Here is an 18114-nt window from a genome sequence, read left to right on the forward strand (position 1 = left end):
AAGTCATGAAACAAGTGCCTACTTGAGTAACCACTCACAACTCACAAAACTAAAATGTAACATAAGCATGAGCTTGTATCATAAACATTTTAATATACATTTGACTGTTGCGATCCCATCGGACTTATGATAGTTGCCTTGACATTTTTCATAATAAAGCACTGTTGGCCATTGGAGAACAGGCCCCCTGACTAAGCCTGGTTTCTCCCAAGGTTTTTTTCTCCATTTAACACCTGTTTGCCACCTGATGTCACCTGTTGGACTTTGGGTTCCTTGCCGCTATCGTCTTTGGCTTGCTTAGTTGGGGACACTTGACATTTGACTTGAAATTTGATATTCAACAATGTTTTGATCTGCCTGCATTGACACGATTGTATGTGAACTGAACTGAGCTGGATGATGACATCACTGTTTACTCCAGTGCTGATATATAAATTAACTAAATTAATATCTATTGATCCTTACAACGGAATGAATCAATACTGAATTTACTTAAGATGGACAATGACACCATTTTCTTTAAGAGCTGCTGTCCAGCCAAAATTATATACCAGTTATCAGTGTAAAGCTGCTTTAACACAATCTGCATTGTAAAAAGTGCTATATAAATAAAGATGACTTGACTTGACATGCAATTTACAATTGCAATCAATTATGTATAACCAAGCTTTTCGTTAGTTATTTTTTGGCTGTATAGTTTGTTTTATTTTAGGTGTAATATTAGGCAAAAAACAAAACGGAAAGCCTGAAGTGAACTCAAATATACCAACTTCACCAAGGCATTCAGTTAAATAAGGTTGTCACAGTTCTTTTGTTCAATAGTTATATATCTAAATATTAAATTTAAGCCTTAAAAGTTATTGAAGTCATAACATATCTTGCTTCCATGGTTTCATTATGAACCAGCTCTTTATTGATACTGGCATTTTAAACAGGAAAGGAAATGGAGAGCAACCCAATTTTTTTTTTTACTATAAAAAAGGTTTATTTGTTCAAGAAAAGAATGACAGATGTTTGTTCATTTTGAATTCTGCTTTGTACACATGTGCTATACAATGCAGAAAGAGTCTGAAACCCTTTAACGGACAATCATTTAACTCTGCTTCACCCTCGCTTCCCTGTGACACATTAAAATACAGATAAAAACAGTTCCAGCGACACCTCGGTATCTTTTCCACTGAATCCAAGGACAAAATGAATTCATCGGTCCATTTTCATCTTCACCGTGTAAGTGCGCACTACGGGGGAGGAGCTAGGCCGAAAGATTTTCACCAGCTTTACCAAGCCACTTCCATCAATACATTTCATGAACATGGGAGAGACAAGGGAAAAACACCACAACAGTAATCTATAATCTTCCCCATAATGATCCAATACTTCAGAATAGTAACTATGTCCTCACAGAATCAACCTGAGGCTCGATAAGATCACACAGCATTGTGGGTAATTGTTTTTACATGTATGAAATGAGGTGAGTTTACAGGATCTTACAGAGGTCATGTAGTTCATTTAAGTGCATGTAATTTAACAGGTCCATTCATATAAATTAAAGAACTGGTCGACGTTTAAGGTTCCTCTTTTTTTACACTCAGTACAAAGGTCGCAGCCTGTATAATTACAAACTTAACAACAACAACAACAAAAAAAAAAATATATATATAATAATGGAAATGGACTTCAGAGGAAAAAGGTTCTTTCAACACTGATCCAGAACCAGAGGAGAAATTAAACGGACATTTCAGCCAATCAGATTTGTATTTTCTTGACATCTGGAGACTTTAAGACAAACAAACTCACTTCAAAGTGAAAAAGAAAGGGCACTAGAAGAAAATTAAGACAAAAACCTCAATAACAAATGGACTTAAATATTACCAGAACTGTAAACACATTTTTTTCACATCAAAAACAAAACAAAAACTAGTATTCACACATTAACTACACAACTGAAAAGAAACCACAACAGACCTGCGACCTTGTGCTACTGACAGTTACACTGTAAAACCACTAGATAGTCCATTGTGTGTGACTGAAATCATTTGGCCATGACATTGAATTAGCATATTTTATAAACAATTTCCCTGTTATATGAGTTTCTTACAGAGCGCCAGAAGAGTTCTGAGTAGCCCTATTAATAAACAGTCTCTTGACAGGCAACCAAATAACATTAACTTTCCCAAAGTCTGCACGGTCAGATGTTGGAGCTTCGTCTCCCTCTAGTGGCCCCTAGCGAAGGCCGCAGGCGTGGATCACGGGCCTTATAATGCTCGTTGAAGTCCAGACGGAAACTGAGGAACTGAAGACTCTCATCAGAGCAGGTCATTAGCAGCCGCAGAAACTCCTGCACTATGCCCTAAAGGACAAGAGAAAGAAAGAAGACATCTCTGGGTTATATCCAGGGCTGGAGCTTCAGGCACTTGTAAAATGTCATGTGATGTGATAAAGTGACAAGGGATCATTTTTATCTCTTGGTATTGTGCCTGCCATCCAAGGAAAACAGATTAAATTTATCCATAAGCTAATAATGTTACAGTACATGTACTGTGATTTGTCCCGAAATGAATAAATAAAATAAATTTAAAGGTCCCTTTTTCGTGGTTTTTTGAAGCTTTGATTGTGTTTATAGTGTGCAATATAACATGTGTTCATGTTTCGCGTGTAAAAAAACACAGTATTTTTCACATAATTTACTTATCTGTATACCACTGTTTCCACTGTCATAAAAACGGGCTGATGACTTCCTTGTTCTATGAAGTCCCTCCTTCAGAAATACGTAACTAGTTCTGATTGTGCCAGCGGTTCCTGTGTTGTGATTCGACAGCAGCTTAGCGGAAAGGTCCCGGAAAGGTCACGCCTCTTACCATAACGTGGAGATGCACGCGCTCAGTGTTATTGTAAACATGTCTTTAATTTTACCCTATCAATTTGAGCCGGAATCAGACCCGGTGATTGGACTGCGGGATGAAAATAACAGCGTTTCGACGACATGGCGACAAACACACTCAACAAACGCAACTCTTGTGTATTCCTGTGGGCGGAGGTTAGTCAAAAAACTGTTTTAGTGACGTCATTAAAGAAGGAAGTAGAGGGATGTAGTCCAAACTGGCCGTTCGATGCAGGCGACTTCTGTTAAATAAAATATCTCGCTTGGCATTGAACTTTGAGCTTTAAAATTTTACAGATTTTATTTATACTCTGACAACAACATTACACACTAACTAAAGTTTGAAACATGGGATCACGAAGAACGGGACCTTTAAATAAATTCAGAGGGGTATGCTATAATTTATTGAACATTAGCCATTTTGAAATTATCAGTATTGGTTTGTATTAAAAGCAGATAATACCAGCGCTTATTTTTCCCTCCGTTTCAAATAGTAAACAATTTTTTGTCAGGTTTCAAACATTTATTCTTCTTAATATTCATTATAATTTTTAAACTCCTATGATCTCCACTGTAATATATGCAGAAGTATTTATATCAGCAATAAAATTACAATTACAATCCAGTACAACTAACCAAACTTTTCATTACAGTAATCTTTTCAGAGCTTATTTGTCTCCATTTCAAATAATAAACCATTTTTACGTCAGGTTTCAAATTGTTTTCAAAAATATGTATTAATAATTTTTAATATAAATTGATATAAAATATAATTTATCATTTTATTCTATAACTCCTATAAACTCAACTGTAATAGATGTCATTTTTTAAACATGCATTATATTTTTAAATATACATAAAAAAAAATTAACTCCAATCATGCAAATGGATTATAAACAGATTGATAATATCAGCCAAAAAAATAAAAATAATTATCAGTAATTGTCAAGACATATTGCTATACTGCAAAGAGACATCCACACGTTTGCATAACAATTCTGATTAATAATTAAATTTGAAAATATTCAAATGATGTACGTTTCATATCTCAGTGAGAAAAGAATGTGCATGTCTTACTGATGTATACTGATTACAGGTATAATACATGAATAATCCAATAGCTCTAAAGCATATAAATGTAGTTCCCAGAATTAAGAGTTAACTACAATATGGGCTTTAATTAGAAAAATATGTTCATATAAAAATTATGAATGTCCCCATTACAGTATTATCCAGCATGATATGTGGCGAGTACAGACACGCTTTGCTGCAACCGTGTGAGACTCACATTAAGTGTTTGACCATAGCATATGTAATGTGTAAATCAGCATAAAATGCTCTACTAAACACCATTAAGCGTGTTCTCTCGCACTCATACCTGCTGGCTCAGCGCTTTTTCACACATGCATGAAATGATATTGGTTTATTGGATGAGCATTTTAAAATGTATGAAAGGCTGTTTAGGGTACCTGATAGAAGTGTGTGAGTAATCTGAGCTGAGAGCACATTTTTGGTATGGTGTCTTTAAACTCCTTCACACGTCTGTTCTCCTCTGCCTCCTGCTCTGCTGTTACACCCCACTCGCCCTGAAATACACAAACAGAGCTATAAACAAGCACAAAAAAGACACACTCTGTCACTCTTTTTCGCCTTTGTTTACTTTAACAGCAATTTAGCTGACACGAGAAGAGAAAAAAAAATCAATGGCAAAAGAAAATAAACACCGTCCCCCGTAAAAGGAGCATCCACTCTGGCTCTGACCTATACATTTGCTAATGGACACTTTCCAGAGTCAAATAAAAGAGTGGATCATAACTCTTATTTCCAGTGCTGGACACTCTGAAGATGTGACTTAACCATTAGGAATGCTCTGGGCTATGAGAAGCCTAGATTTCTTTGAACATATAGTTAAATGTAATGTTTTGGGGTCAATAAAATGTCTAACAATGTTTTTAAAAGAAGTCTTTTAATGCTTACCAAGGCTTAATTTATATGACCAAAAAAGAATGTAAAAAAAGTAATTTGCTGATAATTTTATTAGAATTTAATTGTTTTCTATTGGAACGCATTTTATAATTTATTCCTGTGATGGAACTGAATTTTCAGCATCATTACAACAGTCTTCAGTGTCACATGATCCTTCAGAAATCATTCTAATATGACTGTTTGCTGCTCAAGAAACATTTATTATTATTATAAAGGTTGAAAACACTTGTACTGCTTAATATTTTTTTGTGGAAACTGTGATACTTTTTTCTGGATTCTTTGATGAATAAAAGGTTCAAAAGACTTTTTTTTAACAGTATAAAATGTCTTTACTGTCACTTTTGTTCAATTTAATGTGTCCATGCAGAGAAAAAAAGCATTAGTTTCTTAAAAAAAATAATAATAAAAAAAAAAAGTCTATATGCATAAAAAATTTGTTATAAGCAATATTTGTTAAAAGTATTGCATTTACAATAGAAATATATTGTGTAAGGTTTTTAAAGTAGAAATGTGAAGTTCATACTTTTACTTTAGTTCTTTCATAGATAATGATAATAGATCATAGATAAATAATGCACAAAAATGTGCATTATTTGAGCTTCAAGGCCAGTAAGAAATATTTATGGCTGGTAAATGTACTCATTTCACCTCACAGAATGTGTCAAAACAAGTGCTGTCAAATCGATTAATCGTAATTAATCACATCTAACATAAAAGCTTGTGTTTAGATAATGTGTGTGTGCATATTATATTATATTATATTATATTATATTATAATATATATATATATATATATATATATATATATATATATATATATATATATATATATATATATATATATATATATATATATATATATATATATATATATATACACACACACACATACATAGTATTATATAAAGAAACCTTTATGTTAGATGCGATTAATCGATTTGACAGCACTAGTCAAAATTAAAGAAGGAAGCACAATGATTGCAATATCATCATCTTTTTAACTTGCATTTAATGGGTGGAAAAGCACTTTTTTCCTTTCTCTCTGTACATACCATCTCTTCTCGCTGTCTCTTCTTGTCCTCAAATTGGATGCGTAGCTGCAGCTCTTCTAGAGCGGAGCGGTACAGTGTGTCCTGAGCGTTCTGGAACTCAATGATCTGATCAAACACTGCGCGCAACTGATTCAACAGAGACTGCGCACACACACACACACACACAGAGGACAATAGAATTACGGAAATGAGGACAAGTATGAGGGATCACCACCGGTACACAATCACCCTGTGTAAGTGCATCGTACCCTGTTGTTCACATCCAGCAGGCAACGAGAAATGATGGTGTCCAGGAAAACCTCATGAGCTGCTATAATGTGATCCAGATCCTGAGCCTGCTGGACCTTATTCCACAACTCATCCCAAGAGCACTCCAACACCTACAGTGACACACACACACAATACAATTAATAATACAGCTCAACTGCTTGAATGAGAAACAAGAAAAAGACAAACATACAGAGGGACGTACCTCAAATGTGATATAATACTGCATCTGATGGATGAAGTGAACCATCTCGGACGCGAGAACATGACATTGGTGCAGTACGCCTGAGAGCTCTGGCAAATACACAACAGACATCTTATCTGTCTGCTGAGAAAGGTAGATCTCACAAACAGTTAGGGCTGGTTCTAAAACATCTAACAGAATGAAAAGTGCACTCACCCGGCATGCTCTTCAGCAGTTTGGCGTTACACATTTGACCCTTCCAGATGTCTGTGAGGATGTACTCCATTCTTTTAGCCCTCCACAGGAAGTTGAACACACGCAGGTAGTGGCTCATACACTCACGGGTAAACACCTGATGCCGATATGACAAAGGGATGCACTATTATAAAAATTCTTGCCCATTCCGATATAACAAATTAAAGGCTGATATTAAAATTTGGTATTATTTTGTCTAAATAAATTAAAAATAAAATCAATAATTTTAAACACAACAAATTAATTTAGACATCAAAACATTATAACGGACACTATGAAAATGTGTAGTTTACATTTAAAGGGTTAGCTCACCCAAAAATGAAAATTCTGTCATCATTTACTCGCCCCATGTCATTTCAAACACATAAGACTTTTGTTCCATCTTCAGAACACAAATGAAGATATTTTTAATTAAATATGGGAGATTTCTGTCCCTCCATTGAAAGTCTCAATTCAAAATGTTCAAAAAGAGACTGCAAAAGAAATACATATAAATAGAGCGATTAAATCCACTCTTGCAAAGAGACATAATCACTTTATAGGATGAACAAATTTGATTTTATTCACATATAAGCATTGATCAGCGAACATTTAGTGCTTTTCCACTGCATGGTGTGGCTCGGTACAGCTCACATTTGGGGAGGGGGTTTCCCACTGTGTACAGTACCTAGTACCTGGTATGTTTTTTAGTACCACCTCGGTTGAGATTCCAAGAGAGCCGTACCGATACTAAAATGTGATGTGTAAACACTGCAGATTACTGATTATTCAGAGAGAATCGTCACTACCAGCGTCATTGGATTTGCGACGCGAGACACCAAACCAGCTAGATTAAAATAGTCAGCAACAGCCAAGGCCAGCATGTTGCATGTTAATCCATTATGCACAGCTCTGTTTGTTGTTAGGATGACAAAAAAGTTTTAAAAGTTACATTTTTAGACAGGTCTGCCTCAGCGGTCTTACAGCGCTCATCACTCTCATAAGGAATGACCTAGATGGCCAATCAAATCAAAGGCAGGGCTTACTGTTCACAGAAGACAAGTGCAAATTCCAATGTGACACTTTCGTTTTAGCAGTGAAAGAGGATGTGGCGAGGAAGTAGCTAAACATTTAATATTTGACGACTGTTTTATGATTTAAATATTCAGCGACCGACAGTTACATCCAGTGATGCAAATTTCTCAACATTTTTATGAAATTTCGCCATTTTGAATTGAAAACATGCTATTATTTGATTATATGATGATTAATGTAATTCATAATGTAACAAGACAAGAAACATTCACAGTTTTTGACATTAGATATTAAAAAAAATATATATATTATTTGCAAATAGTTTATATTGATTACTTAACTACAATACACTGCGTTCCAAATTATTATGCAATTGACATATCGGTAAGATTTCAGTACAATAAACATTCAGATTTTAGTTTTTCTAAGAAAATGTTTGTTTGTTTATTTATCCATGACTTTTCAGACAACTGGTATCAATCTCAGACAAAATAATTTGCCAGATCTATGGAAACCCTACTTAGAGGTTGTTCCACATTATTAAGCAAGTAACAGTTCTCATGCAATATGGAGAGGAAGAAAGATCTTTCTGAAGATGAAAAGCATGAAATGGTGCAATGTTGTGCAAAAGGCATGAAAACAACTAATATTGTGTGAAACTTAATGGAGATTATCGAATTATCATAAGATTTGTGAGTGATTTAGAGCACAACAGAACTCGGTCAGATAAAGGCTTATTAATGAAAGTTCCTATCAAAAAAATGTATTTTATTAAAAGGGCGGCTATAAAAAAAAGGCAGTGTTGAGCAGCAAACAGGTATTTGAAGCTGTTGGTGTCTCTGGAGTCTTGAGAGCCTCACCATGCAGGCTGGCAGTTGTGCGTAAAGATGCATTTTAGACACCACTAACCAAACCTCACAAAGAGAAACATTTACAGTGGGTGTATAAATACATTTTCAAACAGTTTTATTGCTGTGGTGTTTTTTTGCAGCATGGGATAGTGCATAGTGCATGGTACAATAGTGCATTGTATTATGCACTATCCTCCTTTTTATACTATAGCTGAAAATGGCCAGTTATGAACTCCACATATCTTGCAAAAGTCATTTTAATACCCTCCATTTCACTTCCCAATAATCCAGCACAAATCATCACCCACCAGCTCCTTGCTGACGTCACAGTCTTGTTGGAACGTGGTGGCCATTCACCAACCATCCAGAAATCCATCCATTTAGACCATCCATTGTAGTACGGCATTAGTCAGTGAATAAAACTATTTAAAAATGAGTCTTCATGTATTTCTACACCCACTGTAAATGTTTCTCTTTGTGAGGTTTGGTTTGGAGTGGCTAAAGTGCATCTTTACACACAACTGCCAGCCTGCATGGAGAGCTTCTCGAGACTCCAGAGACACCAGGAGCTTCAAATACCTGTTTGCTGCTCAACACTGGCTTTTTTTATAGCTGCCCTTATAATACAATTCATTTTTTTGGCAGGAACTAGGGCTGGGCGATATATTGCATGCGATTCTCACGCGCATTTCGTCAGTAAAGCCGGTTCCCTGATTACCGCTAAATCGCCATCACCTGCTTTCAAATGGAGCGCCATTTAACAGACAGAGCCGTAGTTCACTGATAAGCCACGCAATATCACGTTCATATCGCAGATGAATCGCCTTCGATAATGAACGCGATATTTGCGTGGCTTATCAGTGAACTACGGCTCTGTCTGTTAAATGGCGCTTCATTTGAAAGCAGGTGATGGCGATTTAGCGGTAATCAGGGAACCGGCTTTACTGACGAAATGCGCGTGAGAATCGCATGCGATATATCGCCCAGCCCTAGCAGGAACTTTCTTCAATTTGCCTTTATCTGACCGAGTTCTGCTGTGCTCTGAATCACTCACAAATCTTATGATAATTCGATAATCTCCATTAAGTTTCACACAATATTAATTGTTTTCATGCCTTTTGCACAACATTGCACCATTTCATGCTTTTCATCTTCAAAAAGATCTTTCTTCCTCTCCATATTGCATGAGAACTGTGACTTGCTTAATAATGCGGAACAACCTCTAAGTAGGGTTTCCTGAGATCTGGCAAATTATTTTGTCTGAGATTGATACCAGTTATCTAAAAAGACATGGATAAATAAACGAACAAACATTTTCTTAGAAAAACTAAAATCTGAATGTTTATTGTACAGAAATCTTACTGATTTGTCTCTTGCATAATAATTTGGAACGCAGTGTAGACCTGTAATTTTTAGCATTCTTGTTTTACTTTCGTTAATTCCCTCAAATCCCTTTTAATCTTTTTTTTTTATTTTTTTTATTCCTTTTAATAAAAAAAAATTACCCAAAACATTACCCAAAAGCACCAATACATAGAGCACTCAAAATTTGGTAATCGGAAGCTCAAGCATGTGTGATAGACGCACAAGAACCAATGAGGTTTGTTCTTGCACGTCAAGCAAGTACAGTTCAGCCTAAATTAAATCTGTTCATCACATAAAGTGGATCGTGTCTCTTCAGAAGACTTTGATTAAACTACTAGAACCACTATGGAATTTATGATCTCTTTATGAAAGTTTAGGATTGGTTTTAGGTGAATAGACTGTCAGTGGAGGGACAGAAATCTCAGATTTCATTGAACATACCTTCATTTCTTTTCCAAAGAGAAACGAAAGTCTCATGGGTTTGGAATGACATGAGGGTGAGTAAATTATGACAGAATTCTCATTTTTGGGTGAACTAGCCTTTTAACACAAACTATTTCTGCATTCCAGGTGGAAGGTAAGTTTATAAAATAGTCATAACTTAATATTTTTCAACAAAACCCATATTGTATCAGATGAATAACTTCTCATTAATGGATGCTGAATATTATAAATCAATGCTGCAATACATTTATCATCTTGGTTCATTGAAATCTATTGCCTGATTCTTGAATGGGCCTCGGTCAGGGTCTTGACTACACCTCTGCTAAAAACTATGCAAAATCTCTTCCAGGTCAAAAATGACCAGAATGAGTTGCAGGTTAACAGTAATTAAATTATTAGTGTTTGTTATGTAACCTGCTGAACCTGCTTATGTAACTTATGTGAGCAGTAGATTATGACAAAATTGTTCTAAATGGGCTAGAACAATCATGCTGGGTGCAGACGGTGTGTGTGGACTCCAGCTGCCTGTGTTGATGACGAAAATTTACCGTGGCAATGGGCCCCTCTACATGATAATCCAAACTGAAGACGTCCCAACCAGTGTCCCCAGGAGAAACCTGGACAAAACAGGACACCAGATCCATATATTGTGATACACAATTATATACTGAAATTTACCACCAGACAGCTATTTGTTTGGCTCAGTTTCTTCTCAGTACCTCCAGTAGCCGAACATCAAGCCTCTTTAGTATCTCAGGACTGTCAAACTGGGCATTGGTTGCCCTGACAGCGGTCTCCAGGATACCGGTTAGATTGTGTTGGTAAAGAGTGGTGGCAGCCCTCACCAACTCTGGCCTGAGAGAAAGCGAGAGATAAAGAGAGATGGATGACTCCAAGAATGAATGTTCTTACTGAAGGAGAAAGATCGGATATAAATCATTGATGAAATCAAGCACATTCATGGTCAAGCTACACAAACAAACTCACTTGAGAAGGTCCATGAGGTGTCGGATGAAGTCTCCCTGGCCCAGCAGCAGGTATCTCCTCATGGCCTGAAGATGCTCCAGCAGTTGGTAGTTCTTATTCAACACATCCAACAGATACTTACTGGTCTCAAAATATGCAGCATCAATCTTACTCTGAAAGGCCCCTTCCAGATCAGTGAACAATTCTGCCGCTGAGAAAGATATACAGGGCATTAAATGAAAGCAAGAGCATGAGAGAAAAAAGGAGGAAGGAAAAGTGGTAAATGAAGCAAAAAATGAGGCAGAGCAAGAAAGAAAGTCTGAAAATACCCTTATGGAAATATAGTAGTCTGGAAAATCCTTATGACAAACATTGGCAGATATTTATTACAAGCTTATATTTCACATGCAAGACGCAACTGAGCAGTGAGATGATATATTAAAAGTAGGACAAAGACAAAACTAAATTTAGATAGTAATAAACAGCATCACAATACCTTGAAAAATATCAATATTCAATATCATATTCGATACCATGGGGAAAAACTGTCATATACATATTTTTTTGTCCATCCATTTAAAGTCTAGGTAATCAATATTTTCAAGCTTCAAAGATTACATGACACATCGTAACAGTAATCCATATGAATCAAGTGGTTTAATCCAAGTCTTCTCAAGAGATATGATTGCTTTATATGATGAACAGATTTTAATTCAGGCTTTTATTCACATATAAATATTGATCAATTACCATTACAATTATCTCGGCCCTAAATGTTTGCTCACTCTATGCATTTTTGTTTTTACAATGGGGTAACTTTGTGGCAATATAATTACACACAGCATAAGGCAGCTTGATTCCAAACTCTGAATTGAATTTACAAAAGTAAACAGTCAGTAATAAAATAAATAAACAAAGGATGGCCATTAATGACACAGACAGCAGCAGGTTTATTAGGCTGCTGTCACTTTAAGACCGAATTAATGAATCCAATATACTGATACACGTGCTTTATTTCTGTTCACATTCATTCAAGACATAACGGACCAGGACGGGCATTTTGACATTATTGTGTGTGTATTTGACCGTTTAAGCGCAATAAGCCACAAAAAAGAAAAAAGAACTCAGTCTGGTACTCGCGAGCTGTTTGAAAGGCGGCCTTATGTATGCATGCTTGCTTTAGGTGTAAGTGCAAAACCTGTGGGAATGACTAAAATTATACGCATACCCGCAATCCCGTGCAACAAGCAGGCAGCATCTTGTGGCAGATGCACTGACCTTATAAATTGTTTCCTGTAGTTGTGATTTTTTTTTGTTACTTTTTCATCCTTCATATGCAAGATACAGCTACTGTGCATTTATTATAATGTGAAGAAGGTTTTAAAAGTAAGATTTTTACTAATTTAATATGTCAGTTAAGTGATTCTTTAACTATAAAAGGCTAAAACCTGGGGGCATAAAAAAAAAATGTTTTTTTTTTTTAAACTATTAAAACAAATACTGAAACTATAACAAAGCTTAGATTAAAAGTACATTTCATAATGGTATTACAGTAAAAAAGTAAGAAAATACCTGGAAAATTGAAACTATAATAACCTTGGATGTGACTATATAAAAGGTTTACAAAATTATGGTGAACGTGACTGCATTGCGACTGCAGAATCATGCCAATTTTTATTTTTTTTTTGCAAGGTTATACAAAGGATATACGTGTAAAGAGCAAACCGCTTTGAGGCCAGAAAAAGTAACACAGACAAAGTCAATGCAGAGTAAGAAAGAGAAGGACAGAACACCAGAAAATAAAGAACCTTCTAGAATCACACTGAAGGACAGAAATGTACGTTGGAGGCTAAGAGCATTGATTAACCATGCTAGAAAAGACGTTAAATACAGCCAGCATCGATATGGACAACTACACCACAGACAGGGCAGTCAAAAACAGCACTTTCCTCCACAACAGATCAATCCTTCTCTCCCCTGTTTCTCCATCCCTCACTTTCAGCAGGTTATTTTACTATTAGCTGCCATTATGGCCACAAATATCGCATTAGCAAGCATAAATGCAGCTATTTTAAGTAACTACATTAGCGCTTACTCACCATCTTTGGGAGAGTCAGTGGATTTGGATGCGGGCATGATCTTTCCCGGCGGTGTCCGGTCGTGGCAAACCTGATGCAAGAAGTTGATGGATTTGCCAATGAGTAGCACCTGGAGACGGGCAGAAATGAAGAAAACACATCAGATGGCATCATTATATGCTCATTTCAATCTGATGATGAATCACTCTTAGGTAATGTCTTGCATTAAACAATCAAACTGGGTTTTTGCCATTTATGAAGAAAACGTGAGTGCTGCTTGGCTGTGAAAACTCATAGGCACTTACTTCCTAGTGTGTGCTGGTTGGTTGATATAGGTTAGGTCAAACATGAGGAGAGGCGTGCTATAATATACTTAAAGCAATCACACTTATAAACTTGATAAAATGAGCATAATAATTATAATACTTATATTATAAAATGACCACAAAAATAATAATAAATGCATTCAAAAACAATTATATCATTATATAACATTGTATTTTTTAATATTTTAACAATGATATTTATCACGATAAAAATTTTCCTATCAGTCGATATCGATAATTATCACAAAAAATGTCAAATCATTATTTCTGTCAAGTTTAAAGGCAGATTTTTGCTCCTAAGTTAAAGTTGTAGAAACCAATCTTTTATTGTCAGAACATGGTAAACACTTCATGTGTTTGAATTCTTTACACTTGTCATTTTTCCTTAACAAAAATAAATATTTTAATAGAAAAAAATTCTTAGTTTCAGCATGTGCTAACGGGTGATATTGTTTCAAATATTACATGTTTTTTCTCTTTAAAAAAATACACATTTGACAGTAGCTTGAGTTGACAGTCATAGAAGTTTGAGCATAAATTGGTTCATTAACAAAAACAGTAACATTTGTAAAAAAATTGTAACAACCTCATTTTTTTTTAATGGTAAAATTTAAATATTCTGACTGATTGAGTTTTATTAAAATTAACCATTGGTCATCTATAGTAGCATACATTTAGACCATGACAACAACAGTCAAAACCACACACAAACATGGTAAAAATTTAACTATATGGTTTCTATGGTATTTGTATGAAAAATTTTAGCCTAGTATTTAATATAAATGCAAATTCTATAGCTTACACAAAATTTACTGTAATTATATTCCATTACCCTAAAATATAATAAAATTCGATATGTATATCCCATATTTCTGCCACAATGTCATGGTGCAGTTAGTGCCACTACAATAAGTAACGTTACATGGTAAATGATGGCAATTTGAAATTGAAAAGCCTTCTGACTTCTAATATCGTTGCTCAGTGATTCTCCTGTTTGTCAGTGCCATTTCATCTGGTTTTAACTAGCTTAAATCACTGAGACATTTGTGTTCTTTGCTGAATTCAAGTGTTTCTCGCTGAATCTCACAGCGCTGTTTAGTGCTTTCTCTAGTAAGCTTGCGCCACTGTTTGAACTTTGAGCCGAGCGGATAAATGGTCCGTCCGTGTGACTGAAACATTATATCGAACACTTGATATCGTTTTGATACTGAGAAAAATTATATTGCAATAATTATCGTTAATGTAATTTCGCCCACCCCTAAGTCAATGTAAAGTACATAATGTACTACGATGATATAAGTGCTGTACCTTCCTGGCTTGGTCCATGGTGATGAAGGATGGGATCATACTCTTCCTCAGAGAGTACTTGTCATGCCAGAGTCTGTCCGTCTTCACTGTTGGGTCAGATGCTACAAAGAACTGAACACACATTTTGATTGTCAGAAGGATTTCTTAACTTTTCTTTTGTTTGATTTTTAGAAAGTTCTTATGCTACGGCCTGGAACACACACATACAATCTCATAATGTTTACGCTGATGAAAATCACTGCAGACAAATAAATGACCTCCATTGACTGGTCAACTGGTTGCTGTAACGCAGTGACCTTTCTGTGGTAATTACACAGAATGAAAGTAGAAGAGTACATCAGGACTTTCAACACGGCAACTATTAAAATGACTATTGCTGAGAATAACGATGCTGAGCGAAACGAGGAGCTCGTAAACCTTCGGCCCAGGAAGAGAGTGTACATTAGTGATATAACCCTCTCCGTCACCTCCACCCTCAACACTGCTTACACTGTGAAAAAAGCCTGTTACACTTCAGTGAGGGTGAGATTAAATCCTGTGATTACAGGCAGGAGCGTCTGATTGGTGCCCGTGTGGAGAGGAAGCTGGGAGTTGATTGGGCGATAACTCTTCTACGCCCTACGACTTCAGACTTAGTTGAGTGGGCATAGACTAAGTAAAGAAAGATTCATTGACACTATTTAGTAATGGTGGAGGACAAGGAGAAGCAGATGTGAGAGTGATAGTGGGAGAAAGAGAGAGACAGAAGGCCACAGAGAAAGTGGAAGGAGAAGGGCCCATTAGCGCAGCCTCATTTGTCCTCATCTGGGTGTCTGTGTGTAGGAGACTGTGGTTCACTGTGTCTGGAAATCTAAATCAAACTCAAGTGCAGCCGTTTTCTCAGACTGCAACTGTGCACAAGCCAACAGAGTAAATTTAAGGGCACTGGCCTGAGATCAGCGCCCATTAGATGGTGGAACGAACAAACAACGATATAGTTATTTTTTTTATTTAATTATTAACATCGCATCAATTAATTGGTATTTTTAAGTGGTATATAAGTGGCCAAATATTGCAGACTAAGTTAAAGGGATAGTTCAGACAAAAATGAAAATTATGTCATCATTTACTCACCCTCAAGTAGTTCCAAACCTGTATAAATTTCTTTCTAGATATTTGGAAGAATGTCAGTAACCAAACAGACCTCGCACCCACCCCCACTGACTATCATCATTTTTTTTCCCTACTATGGTAGTAAATGGAGGGCGAGATTTGATTTAAACTTTATTAATCCCCAAAGGGAAATTAAATTGTCATGGCAGCTTGATACAGTCAGTAAGCACTTAGAATTAACTAACACCGTTCTGTCCTAGATAGATGAGTTAAATACTTTAATAGCACTAGGCAGGAACGATTTCCTATATCGTTCCTTCAAGCAACGAGGCTGAATAAGCCTGTTGCTAAAACTACTCCTTAGTTTGTCCAGAGTTTTATGGAGGGGATGAACATCATTGTCCATAATCGCCAGCAACTTTGCCAGCATTCTGTCCCTAACCACGTCCTCCAAAGTACCAAGCTCAGAGCCCACGACAGATTCTGCCTTTTTGATGAGTTTGTGTAGGTACCGACATTCTTCCAAATATCTTCCTTTGTGTTCAACAGAATAAAGAAACTCATACAGGTTTGGAACTACTTGAGGGTGAGTAAATGATACAAGTTTCATTTTTGGGTGAGCTAATTAAATGTCATTTGGCCAAAATTAAACAGGGATTTGATCTGCTGTAAAGTGTAACAACACCAAGCCATTGCCGCCCTCTGCAGGCATTCGTTAGAATACGTAATGTACATAAGTTGATTATTTATATTATGCATTTTAACAGTGTTATTCTATAAAACCATATGATTACTTGCTTTTGATACTTTATTTGAACCAAAAATTATTGCCTCATTACTATATGTGTATTTTAAGCTATTTTTGCTTAGATCTATTTTTATTACCATAAAATATCTGATTACTTGTCAAAATAATCTATCTATTACTCGATTACCAGAATATTTGTAAGAGACTTCTATGAAAATTTTTGAGCAACTAATCATTCAATGAGAGTTTTAAATCAATTCATTACATTTGACTGTCTTGAACCAGTGTTGTTAATGCTTACTAAAACTATAAAAAAATTAGTAATTGAAATAAAGCTAAAAAAAAGAAAAAAAAGAAAAAAAAAAACCCCAAACATTAAAGGTGCCCTAGAATTAAAAATTGAATTTATCTTGGCATAGTTAAATAACAAGAGTTCTCAAACTCCATTGTTTCCTCCTCCTTATAGAAATCTCATCTGTATGACTGAATTTGTACAGAACACAAAAGAAGATATTTTAAAGAATGTTGGGGTCCAAACAAAATTAGACCAAGGGACTTAAAGGTGCCCTAGAATTAAAAAACTGTTACATAACAGTCGGGATCATTAATATGTACGCTAGGGCTGGGCGATATATCGCATGCGATTCTCACGCGCATTTCGTCAGTAAAGCCGGTTCCCTGATTACCGCTAAATCGCCATCACCTGCTTTAAAATGGAGCGCCTTTTAATAGACAAAGCCGTAGTTCACTGATAAGCCACGCAAAATCGGGTTCATTATCGAAGTCGATTCATCTTCGATACTGAACGCGATTTTGTGTGGCTTCTCCGCGCTCCATTTTAAAGCAGGTGATGGCGATTTAGAGGTAATCAGGGAACCGGCTTTACTGACGAAATGCGCGTGAGAATCGCATGCGATATATCGCCCAGCCCTAATGTACGCCCCCAATATTTGCATATGCCAGCTCATGTTCAAGCCATTAGACAACATTAACATCCAGATCTGTGCACAGCTGAATCATCAGACTAGGTAAGCAAGCAAGGACAATAGCGAAAAATGGCAGATGGAGCAATAATAACGAATGAAATGATCCATGATAACATGATATTTTTAGTGATATTTGTAAATTGTCTTTCTAAATGTTTCGTTAGCATGTTGCTAATGTACTGTTAAATGTGGTTAAAGTTACCATCGTTTATTACTGTATTCACGGAGATCAGAGTCATGTCGTTATTTTCATTTTTAAAAACTTGCAGTCTGTATAATTCATAAACACAACTTCCAGTGTGTAATGTTAG

At 35.9% G+C, this 18114-nt stretch overlaps 1 protein-coding gene across 1 annotated transcript in view; it reads right to left on the reverse strand.

Annotated features, from left to right (window-relative positions):
* Positions 1-959: 959 nt before the first annotated feature.
* Positions 960-18114, reverse strand: part of tubgcp3 (tubulin, gamma complex associated protein 3) — a 32222-nt gene continuing 15067 nt past the window's right edge. Inside the window, exons 12-22 of the mRNA XM_048196458.1 lie at positions 14978-15088; positions 13365-13473; positions 11287-11476; positions 11019-11154; positions 10848-10916; positions 6587-6722; positions 6392-6480; positions 6168-6299; positions 5920-6060; positions 4351-4467; positions 960-2350 (exon numbers count right to left, since the gene is read on the reverse strand). Coding sequence (XP_048052415.1) covers positions 2189-2350; positions 4351-4467; positions 5920-6060; positions 6168-6299; positions 6392-6480; positions 6587-6722; positions 10848-10916; positions 11019-11154; positions 11287-11476; positions 13365-13473; positions 14978-15088 — 1392 coding nt within the window. The 3' untranslated portion in view covers positions 960-2188. The remainder of the gene's footprint in view (positions 2351-4350; positions 4468-5919; positions 6061-6167; positions 6300-6391; positions 6481-6586; positions 6723-10847; positions 10917-11018; positions 11155-11286; positions 11477-13364; positions 13474-14977; positions 15089-18114) is intronic.

Source organism: Megalobrama amblycephala, linkage group LG7, assembly GCF_018812025.1.
Source record: "Megalobrama amblycephala isolate DHTTF-2021 linkage group LG7, ASM1881202v1, whole genome shotgun sequence".
NCBI classification, from domain to species: Eukaryota; Metazoa; Chordata; class Actinopteri; order Cypriniformes; family Xenocyprididae; genus Megalobrama; species Megalobrama amblycephala.